We start from the raw sequence: 11245 nt of genomic DNA on the forward strand, positions 1-11245 counted from the left end.
TTCTGCTCAAAACAATTTCAAAATGATACCAGCAAGGAACAAGGTTAGTAAGTTCACATGTAGTTTAATGCATTTGGCTGACACTAGATTGTGAGAAGGCACAAATGGTTAAAAAGAGCTCTTAAACATTTCCAGAGTACAATGACCAGAAGATGAACATCTGGTAGCTGTAGTGGGACATATCATAGCCCTAAAGCACTGTGTCTAGTGGTAAACATGAAAGATTCAGGCCTCAGTCATGCCTGTCACTGTTGGGAACACCTTTCTGGAAACTGTTAGTGTGTGGCTGGATTTCTGCCTCTGAACATAAGGACGTTTGAGGTCCTGCTTTCTTCTGGTAACAGTTAAAATGCTGTTGTCATGTAACATATAATGCTGTAATATGGCACTAGTACTTTTCAATCAAGACTTTCATTTAGTTTGCTATAAAACCCAGTCAGGCATTCAGCCCTTTGTGGCTTGCCTAATAAAAGTGTATTTGTTTTGTCAACTTGTAATTAGCAAACTAATGGTAGAAGTAGTTTAGCTAAAAATAAAACAAGGCCATAACTTTGTATAAAAAATTATTGTGAAAAAAGGAGCTTTTGGCTGAAAACTACTTATTCAGGTTTTTTCTTGTTGCGATTGTCCTTCCAGATCCGATAATTGAGTGCAGAAGCCAAGCTTAGCCAAGCTAGATAAGGAACCATCAAATAAGCTGCTGTTTTGTTAATGTTGTACCAGGAAGCAGTTGTAGCTGTTGCTGTACCAGTTGTAAGCAGGAGAGTCACCAGCCCCTGAAACACAGAACGTGGTTAGTGTTGTTTTCACTCGTGCATTTCCTTGACTCCACAGTCTGTGTCACTCTTTCCACCTAGCTCTGGCACCTGTTCTATCCCTCTTGAGTTCAATCCTTCTAAGAAAACCAGCCAGCAGGAAAACATGATAGATTTCTGCTGAGGTACGAATCACTTTGAGTCATAACACAATACAACAGGTACAAATAGGGCAGTATACAGCTGTGAGCATAGGGATAACGAAGCCTCTCTCATCCATACCCTCTTTAGTGGGCAGTGAGACACTTCCCAGTGTGACTTGGAGCAAGCAGACTTCTCCACTTTGTTCATGTCACCGATGCCACCTGAAAAGATGAGGTGTGACTGAATCTCTGATGGATTGCAAAGTCTCCCTGTTACAGCATTGCATGTACAGCTAGAGAACCAGGCAAACACATAATTTTTTTTATTACCAGTTCTTATTTTTGAGACAAGCTATTTCTTTTCAGAGAACTGCAGAAATTGAGTCTTTTCTAAAGTGGGTATTGATCACCAGAATAATGTAATAAGCTTCTTATCACTGCTGTTTGCCAGAAAGACCTAGGAATTTCACTAAGGCATAAATATTTACATTTTCTAGTCACACAAAGCTCTTACCAAAGGCTGGCAGAAAGAGCTGCTTGAAGACTATCCATTTAAGGATGGTCTAGATATGTAAATTCCTTCAGGTGGCTGCTGGCATGCATTAAAGAGAATTTTAGAAAATTTCTGCAAGCCATATTCTGTACTCAGGCCCATTTTCAGGGAGACAAGATTATGACATAAACCTTCCATGTTAGTACCTTGTAAATAAGAGTAGGAGCCTTCGATTAAGAAACTCAAGTTTTCCACTTACCCATCCCATTTTGTGAGCTCCAAAAAATATTGGAGTCCATGCCCAGTTTAATGCCAAGTTCCCTGCATACAGACCCAGAGGAACCACTGACTTTTCATTGAAGCCCCCCAGTTCCTTCCACACCAGGTAGGAGCCATATCTGTAGAGAGCAAAGAGAAAGTGTAATTCACTACACTGCTTAAAGCTACCACACATTTTTGACCAAATGAAATAACTTCAGTGCTAGTGTACAGATTAATTTGGAAAATTTATCTATCCAGGCACTACTTGGTAGAGTAATGACAGCAGAGGCTTGATCAGCTGCTCTGGGTAGCAACATGAAGAGAAAAATTCCCAATCATGCCAGAGTTCTCACTTCTAAGTGCATGGGAGCAGGTAACCTACTGCATTTCAGTCTTTAAAGAGAATGCCATGTTGAAATGGAAACAAGTTAACCTGCTACCCAGATTTGTGATGAGGAATCCAGACACAGGGTTACAGATTGTGCAATCAACATGCAGGAAGTTGGGAAAGCCACTCAACTCTTCTCACTGATAAAAGGCACATTTTTATTCACAGGCCAGTAATGGTCTCATTCAAATGCTAACTCTTGAAATACACAAGTATTACACTTAAATAAGTTTAAAAGTACAGTCTGTAAGAGCAGAAGGAAAAGAGAATACTAGTAGGGAGGGACAGGACCTAAGGCTATAAAAATTACAGAGCTTTTCTGGAAAGAAAATGAAACCAAAATGAGAGAATGTGGGAGTGCCAATCTCACATTCAATTCATCCTTTGCATTATTAAGCTCTGTTATAATAGTTCTATCCTAATTTCCTCCCCCCCCTTTTTTTTTTTATTTTCCTAAAACTACTGAAGGACATACTTAGAAGAAATCCCTGTGCTTCCTTGCTCCATTGTTTCCAGCTTGGCAGGTCTTCCCCTCAGAATGAATGAGGAAAGCAACTTAATGGCAGCTTTTCAAGCTCCTGCTTTTGATGTGGATATTTCTGCATACAAAATGTCCTATCAAACCCACACACAACTCCCAAAACATGTTTTTACCTGTTAAAGAGGCAGCTTGACGCACTTTCTTACAAACATACAGCCACAGGAGTACAGTCATAGTTCTCTGGTCCAGCATGATACAAAAAGCAACTTTGAGATCAGGTAAGTGCCTTAATACAATGTGAAAAACATACCCCATAGATGTATAAAGAGTTCCCCAAACAGGAGCAAACACCCAGTTCGGTGGACACCAGGATGGCTTCTGTAGAGTTTCATACCATGCTGGGATTTCCTTTTTGGTTATACTTCTTCCTAAAAATCCTCCTGCATGGGGCAGGAGCGTGAAGCCTACTGCTGGGGCCCAGGCTGGTACCAATTCCATTGAGACAGCAAATCTGAAACAGAACAAAATGTTGATTGAGAGCAATTTTAAAGTGCAAATGCAAAAGTTTCCATTTCTAGCAGATTGAAAAAATACGCATGTCAGATCTGATCCACAGCATGGTGTTGTCACTGAGAGAGACTGCAGCTGCAATTAATGGATCTTGTACCAATACACCTGTAAAGGAATCTGTCACTAGGGAGGTGGGAGCCAGTGGGAAGTGGGGCCTTCCCTCTCAGCTGAGTGCACTAGGGTTATTGAATTTAACCTACATAAATATCCTCACCCATAAGTATACCAGAGGAATAAAGCAGTTTGATGTTATATGAACTGCACTTGGAAAATCAATAAATGCAGTAAGAAGTGTGTATTTCTGTATTCACCAAAAATCCCACAGCCTCAGTGAAATGGCAGAGACAAGTAAGAAAAAAGCACATGTTTTCCTGTGCTCAGGCAAAATAATGTTCTGTGTTCTCTGCAGGATGCTCAATGGGAGTCAGAGGGATGTGAATTAGTAGAGGACACTTGAGAAGCTGCCTTGGAAAATAAACACCAGGGAGGACAATGAGAAGATAAGTACTTAAACGACGTTTTGCTAAACAAGGAAGGTGATCTGGATACATGGGGATTATATCTTTGGCTCCTTCATGAAGCGTTCAGTCAGTTGCAGTAATTGTAGCTGCCAAGCCCATTAAATTTGCCTACAGAACTAGGGCTAAGTAATGCCTTGCTCTGCTAGGCCATGTTGCTTTAGTTAGGGTACAGGCAGCAGGAAAACCAGCAAGCAAGGAAGGAGGAAAAAGCTTCATTGCAGATTTTCAGGCCAAAAGCCAAATGCTACAGAAGAGCTGTGCTTAGTTTACTAAAATGTAAACATTAGAGCTACAATAAAAAGGGCAGAACTGAAAGAGATTTCTTCAAATACACAGTAGGCAAATACACCCAATTCCTGTTCATCTGGTATGCAGGAGAGAGATGATGTTATCAGAGATTGCAGCAGTGGGGAAAGGGCAGCTGCAGAAGGCCCAGGAGAGAAAAAAAAAGTTTTAAGTCAGTGAGCATTTCAGAGGCTCATCAGAGAAAAGTGCCATATTGATACTGTCTTGGCTGTTGTCTTTCCCTGGATTTCAAAGCTTCTATAGCTATAGTCATGACTGCTGGGATGAGGAGGCAGGGAGTGGGGAAGGGGAAATCCTATTTGAACAGATGTGCCATTTCCTATCAGTTTAAGCACAGGATGACGTTGCATTGTCACAGCTCTGACCCAGTGGATTTCTGTTTGGAGATCAGGTGAAAGCTTGGGCAGCAAGGGAGCTTTTGCATTATGGTTTTTGTCCCTGCACTCAGGGCTTTGTCCACACAGATTTAATCATGAGATTTCAGTGGCTGGGACCACAATCCAGTTTACATGGGATTGAGAGAAATCCTGGTGATAGAAGCAGAGCAGAGTTTTAAAAGTAAGCTGAGAGCATGGAGAGACTGGTAAGGCATGTAGGATGAGAAAGGTGAGGAGTAAACAAGAAAGGGCAGATAGGCCTGGGCTGTGGGCTTGGGGGGAGTTGGCAATGAATAGAAATACACACAAAAAAAGGCAGCAGAAAAAAACATCAAAGAGGTACAAGTCAAGGTCAAAACCAACAAAAGACTGAGTGGGTGGAAAAAACTAAGCAAGGGAGGATTCAGAACTAAGGCTGGGGAGAAGGAGAAAGGGGAGAATGATATGGTACTCTGCTGCAGTAGAATCAATAAGGTTTGGGTGGAAGATGGACAAGGGAGGGAGGAAAAAATCTGCAGAGACCTTTGCTGTGGTCATTGCTGCCATACTTCCTGCCTACTGGATTCTGCTTCTGAGGAAGCATCTTAAATGGAGCAGAGGAGTTTCCCTGTTCTCCTGCACTTAGATCTGTGCTGTTATCTCCCAAGGAAGCAGGCTGTCAGCTGCTGTGTACACCACTTGTCATCCCTACTGACAGTGTGAAAGGCTCTGCTTTTACAGGGATGTGAAGCAATTGCCATGTGCAGGAGCAACCAGGTGTGATGGGAACAAGAGCTCTGAGCACAGTGATTCTCTTTGGTTGCCTTCAGATGAGCAATCTCCAAAGGTTGAGTTAGAAATTTAAAGTTAATAAGATCTCACTCATTTTTGATCCTGTTGCTTTTGCTTTGCCTACAGATAGGCCAGGCTTAGATCTCTACACGTGCTGTGATCTGTGCAACTCCAGCATGGCTGCCAAATACTGTTTTTTTTCAAAAGTGATAAGCAAGAACCCAAAGGGGTTTAATGCTTTATTTGGATGTTAATGATATAAGAGTGGTTTCTTTGCAGTGTTCAGCAACTGGACTTTGTCAGGAGTTCTGTCAGCTTCTCCCCAGGGAAATAAGTCTGAAAGTGTTCTGTAAGCTGAAAGTGCTATATACTATAAAATTGAAACAATACTGCTCTGTTACAGTCATTAGTGAATAAATGATGTAGTTATGCATCTGTACCCATGCATGTTGGAGGAAGAACACTGAAATAATTCTTTAGTGACAAGAGAAAGACAACCAGGCAGGCCAATAGAAACAGGGAAGACACATAGAAAAGAAACAAAAAAAGTGAAGTCATTCATGAACAGCAAAGGAGAGGAAATCAAAGTGAAGAGATTGAACATACCAGCTGGAACTAAATGTTGGTGTCCCAGTCTTTTAATTAATATTACTGCTAATTAATTATGTGCTGTATGTGCTCAGGATTTCCCAAGCATGGCAAAATAGTCTGTCTTGCAAGGAGAAAGAAGGATAAAACCGGGCAGTAAGAGGTGCTGGCAGTAAGATCACAGCTGCCTAATAGACCACAGCTGTCCATCCGCAGTGGGAGTTCCTGTATTTTCATTCCCAAGAAATTAAGTATCAGTATCAATTTTCCATAAAAAGCATAGTTAATTCAGAAAACAGCATTAGTTGATTATGGAAGAAGCCCTGTCCATCTGTCTCTGGTTACCTGATGTAGGTCTTTAGCAAGAGAAGGAGTAAAAGGCAAGGATGCACTGGAGAATCTGTGCTTTGGCCAGTGCTGCAGTCGTTGTCTACCTGTGCAGCACAAGAGCTGTGCAATGTTTACAGAACACCCTGTACATTTTCTGAAAGGAATGTAATCACAGAGGTTCATCAGCCCTGCCTTCCTTTCAGCATATAGCTGATGCTCTGAAATGATTTGGTGAGAACTTACACACCACAGACTTGCTAACACAGCCCCATTGGCTGTGCCAATATTACTCAACCTAGAAATAATAACTACTTTCCTGATCATATCCCAGCTCCAGGGCGAGTTACACAATATTCTTGCACCCTTATTTTCATACTGAAGAATGCTGGATGTCTGTGGAAGATACCTGCAGTATACCCAGCAGATATCTGCCTCTAAGAACCAGCAGGGTTGGAAATATTTTCTTCTCACACACACTTGTTTACTTCTTTTCCACTCTTATCTCTGCCCTGCAACATATTCTTCGTTATCCTACCCATTTTCTGTTTCCTCACATTTTCTTATACCCCTATGCTGATAAAACTTCTCACTAGTTCCATTCTTGTGCAGCTTGGGGCTACCTACCCAATCACATGGGGCTTAAAAATCGCATTAAAAACGCAAAGGAAAATCCCTCAGCAGAGCTAAATCACCTTCACAGCCCTGGGGTTCCTCGTGCCCACTGTTTGGAGATGGACTGACAAAGCTGTGACCATACCATGAAAGGTCCCCAGGACAGACACTCTCCCTCTCATGCTCTACCATACATTTTCTTGAGGGTAGATGAGGCTCTGCCCAGTTCTGAGAGGCAGCATGCAAATTTTCCCCAGGGAAAAGGCTTCTTCCTGAGATAGCTGCCTGAAGAATTAAAGATAACGTAATTAATTTATATTGATAAACTGTTTATGTGTGTTGTGGCTTTAACACCAGGGTAGCTGCAACACTAAAAGTTATGTCATAGTTGATGACAAAGAATACAGCTACCACCAAACAAAAAAAGCAGTCTTACCTTTGCTATCTAATCTAAAGTAATAGAGACACTTCAAACAATGAATATTATATAATATAAATAGAATATAAATATCTAATAAGTGTATAATATATGTTTATAATATGTATGTAGAAATAAAACTATGGTATTTACTTAAGACTATAATGCAAGGTGTAGAGATGGAAACAAAAAAAATCTCACTGCCCACGTTACACTTCTTTCAAAGTGGTAGAGCACAAGTTGTGGAAATCTATGATTTAATCATATACTGGGAACCGAAATGCATACTGGAGCAAAATCTTTTCTGGGATAATTTGCCATTTACTGCTCAATCTCTTCTCATTGACACTTATTGTACCGGTGGAGGCAGCCACAGGCTGGGATGTGGTCACATCTATGTCATATATCTCCTATGTTACTGTCCATGTATTTCAGCTACCTTGAGAAGCTCACCGGCTTTTCCAGGTATTTTACCCGGAACATGGAACATTACAAACATGGAAGAAGTCATCTTACAAAATAACCCAGCACAGAGAATAGAAAAGTGAGAAAAATCTGCTCACTGTGATGCTTTCAAATTGGCCCAAATAAAAAGTCAGTATAATTTTTTGTTATTGTGACACATTTCCTCCTCCCAAGCTGTACTAACACAGTCCTTTTACTGAGCTGCTCTGACTCAATGCTTGATACAGTTTCATAACCTTACTCGGTGCAAAGTCGTTACAGAATTGCAACTCCAGCATGGTAACTGTCACTTTTTAAAAAACAATCGTACCACGGAACGCTCAAATCATACCACAGTGCATTTTGTGCTGATTTATAAGCATTACTCAAAAACTCAGAATTAAAACCAAAGCCCTTTCTTTCACCCTTACAGAAATGTTCCTCAGCGACACTGAAGGAAGACATTTTTAGTTAAACAGCAGCGTGAAAACTTGTGCTGGGTGCGGAGAGCGAAGGTGCCTCGTGTGCGCGGCAGAGACCAGAGGAACAGCTTCTGCCTTTCGGGCGAGCGCGCACAGACGGCTGCGAGCCCCAGAAAAACTCGTGTGCCGGATAAAAATTAGGAAGTTTCCTAGCTTGGTTCCTTTTTTTTTTTTTTTTTTTTAATACTTTCCATGCTAAACACCAACATGGAAAAGCCGTGAGTGTTTGCCCAAGTCCTCTCGGCCCGTGAGCGGCGGCATTGTCGCTCCCCGCCCGCCGCCATCCAGCGCCGCATGTCCCGTGCTGCCCGGGGGATCCCGGCGGGCCAGCACGGGGCTGTCGCTGGCTGCAGGGAGCGAGATCGGCCCCCTCACCCTGCTCCGCCAACCCGCCAGGGAGCCAGGGCCGCCCGGGGCGCGGCGCGGTCCCGCCGGCAGCAGCGCTCCAGGAGCGCCGGGACCCGCGCCGGGGCTGGGGAGCGGTCGGGCGGCCCCTCCGGAGAGGCAGCCGGGCCCCGCTACGGGGCTGCGCCGCCCGTAGGGCTCCCCGTCCCATCCCGTCCCATCCCCTGCCGTGCCGCGGGCAGCGCCGGCGTTACCTCCTCCTCTCCGTGCCGCTGCCGCCGCCAGTCGCGCCTGCTCTGCCGAGGCAGCGAAGCGCCGCCCCCGGGCGGGCGGGAGGCGCCTGGCGCGGGCTGGGCCCAGGGCGGCGCGCGGGGTGAGGGCGGTGAGCGCCGGGGCGGCCCGACCGACCGACCTCCCTCGCTCCCTCCCTCCCTTCCCTCGCTTCCCGTCCCCTTTGCCGGCACCCGGCCCGGCAGCGGCTGCCGGCGGGGGCCGCCCCGTTCCCGTGGCAACGCCCGTTCCCGGGCGGCGGCCATGGGCGGCTGGGCCGCGGCGCCATGGCGGCTTGGTGGCTGCAGCGGGCGCGGCGGCCTCCGCGGCGCTGCGTGGCGGTGGGGCAGCTCCCGCCCCGGCGCTGGGGACCGGGCGGCGACCCTGAGCGACCTCCTGCAGAGCTCGGTGGAGGCCGAGGAGCCGGGCGCGGCGGCGGCGAGGCGGGAGTGGCGGTGCCCCCGGGAGGGCACGGTGCTGCTCTTCCCCGGGCAGGGCAGCCAGTTCGTGGGGATGTGCCGCGGGCTGCAGCGCTATCCCGGCGTGCGGGACATGTACCGCCTGGCCGAGAAGGTGCTGGGCTACGACCTGCTCTCCCTCTGCCTGGAGGGGCCGCGGGACGCGCTGGACCGCACCCAGCACTGCCAGCCCGCCGTGTTCGTCGCCTCCCTGGCCGCCGTGGAGAAGCTCAACCACCAGCAGCCTGAAGTGAGCGGGCGGGCCGGTCGGGGCGGTGGGGTGGCGGCGCCTCGGGCCTGCCCCGCGCTGCGGCTGAGGCGCCGCTCGGCTCTGTCCCCGCAGGTCGTGGAGCGCTGCGTGGCGGCCGCCGGCTACAGCGTGGGGGAGTTCGCGGCGCTGGTCTTCGCTGGAGCCCTGGGCTTTGCCGAAGGTGCCTGGGGGACGTGCGGAACTGCCTGCTAGCATCTCCCACCGCGGGCCCATGCTGTTTCCAAAGCGTTGCCTGTTATCACTGTGTCCCTCACGCCCCTTTTTTCTTTTTCTCCCCGAGGAAGAATTTTACTTCCCCTGTTCGCTTTAACATGTGTAATCCAGCATTAAAGGCATTGACGTTTCGCAAGAGTGAACAACTGCCCTTTCTTGCGCAGCATTCACGCAGCATCTCTGTTTCTCTCCGTAGCGCTGTACGCGGTGAAAGTGCGCGCCGAAGCCATGCAAAAGGCGTCGGAAGCTGTCCCCAGTGGAATGCTCTCGGTTATCGGTCGGCGAGAGGCAAATTACAAATTTGCCTGCCTGGAAGCCCGTAAACACTGTGAATCGCTGGGGATAGAGAACCCCGTGTGCACAGTTTCAAACTATTTGTTTCCAGACAGCAGAGTCATTGCAGGACACTTACAGGTATTGCTTCAGAATAACTATTCCTTCAGTTGAACTGAGCGTTTCACTTTTTTAAAACTTTTCCTTTGCACTTTTGTGTGGGTGATAAGTACAGTCTTACTTTGTCCAAGCAAAAGTATTTTATCTGTGGGGTTTTTTTTTCCAGCATGTGTTCAGTTGTTGGGTAGGGAAGGGAATCCCTTTATCGAAGTAAGTCTGATGAAGTGATTCTTATGGGGTGGCTGAGAAAACCTTTCTTGTGCAAGACTCACTTCTCTCTCTCTTTTATAGGCTTTGGAGTTTTTGCAGGAGAATGCCCGAAAATATTATTTTAAACGTACAAAAATGCTCCCAGTCAGTGGGGCTTTTCATACCACACTTATGGAACCAGCAGTGGAGCCTTTGGCTGAAGTCCTAAAATCGATTGAGATTCAGAAACCACTGCTCTGTGTGTATTCCAATGTTGATGGCAAAAAGTACATGCACTCACAGCACATTCAGAAGCTGTTAGTGAAGCAGGTGGTGTCACCTGTTCTGTGGGAACAGACCATGCACTCAGTGTACGAAAGAAAGCAAGGAACAGAATTTCCTTACACGTATGAAGTGGGGCCTGGGAATCAACTGGGAGCCATTCTCAAACAATGTAATTTAAAGGCCTGGAAACAATATAAACATGTAAATGCTCTGGAAGATGAGGAAGCAGCAGAGACTTAAGTAACGTGTTGAGAAAAATCCACAAGACTTGTTTTTTTCTGATTTAAAACTTTGTGCTCCCAAAAGAGGAGGTCTTAAACATTCTTGGCTTCTCAGGACATAAAGAGCACTATGTGCATAATTGCAATGAACATTTTCTTTTGAGTTCCTCAGGTGTGGAAGGGGAGAGCAAAGTTTGGCTCTTCTAACTGTGTTGGGACTGCAAAGTTATCAACAAACAGGCCAAGTAGCACTGTTTGGCCTCAATCCTGCAAGCAGCCTTCCCTCTCTGGTTTTTTGGTTTGGTGGTTTTTTTGGGGGGTGTTTTTTGGGTGTGGATTCAAGTTACAGTTGGTAGCCTCGGCTGTGTGGTGCAGGGATCTTCTCTAGGAATGCAGGGGTAGAATGAGGCTGTTGGCTCCAAGTTGTGGAGGGCTCTGTTCTGGGATTGAGGGTGCATTTGGAGGAGCCATTTGTTGGTACGGCTTTCAGTGTGTTGGTGTTCTGTTTTCTAATTCAGCTGACTTATGGGATGTTCATCTATGTAAAATTCTCTTATTTTGTGTCCTTAATTGCCTGGTAGCAGCTGAGTAAGGCAGAAGATGTTGCTAGAAAAATTATTTTCTTAAGGTTAAACTATAAATAAACTATGAAGCTTTTCA

At 46.0% G+C, this 11245-nt stretch overlaps 2 protein-coding genes across 3 annotated transcripts; one reads left to right on the forward strand and one right to left on the reverse strand.

The window, feature by feature from the left end:
- Positions 1–44: 44 nt before the first annotated feature.
- TSPO (translocator protein) lies at positions 45–8844 on the reverse strand. Of its 2 annotated transcripts, XR_014849349.1 has the most exons (5): positions 8540–8844; positions 2832–3032; positions 1651–1789; positions 1038–1120; positions 551–776 (listed from the first exon to the last, which is right to left on the reverse strand). XR_014849349.1 is itself a non-coding variant. In XM_085049006.1 (4 exons), exons 1-4 carry the CDS (start codon positions 8842–8844, stop codon positions 600–602), a joined length of 822 nt encoding a protein of 273 aa, XP_084905132.1. In that variant the 3' UTR covers positions 45–599. The 2 variants fall into 2 exon arrangements, 1 of the variants encoding a protein (XP_084905132.1); XM_085049006.1 differs by lacking the exon at positions 1038–1120 and having other exon boundaries at positions 45–776.
- MCAT (malonyl-CoA-acyl carrier protein transacylase) lies at positions 8820–11245 on the forward strand. Its single transcript, XM_085048996.1, has 4 exons — positions 8820–9263; positions 9357–9444; positions 9694–9911; positions 10182–11245. The coding sequence occupies exons 1-4, from the start codon at positions 8820–8822 to the stop codon at positions 10602–10604; spliced, it is 1173 nt and encodes a 390-aa protein (XP_084905122.1). The 3' UTR covers positions 10605–11245.

The sequence above is a fragment of the Lichenostomus cassidix genome, chromosome 1Aa (genome assembly GCF_008360975.1).
Source record: "Lichenostomus cassidix isolate B80296 chromosome 1Aa, HeHo_3.0, whole genome shotgun sequence".
Lineage (NCBI taxonomy): Eukaryota > Metazoa > Chordata > Aves > Passeriformes > Meliphagidae > Lichenostomus > Lichenostomus cassidix.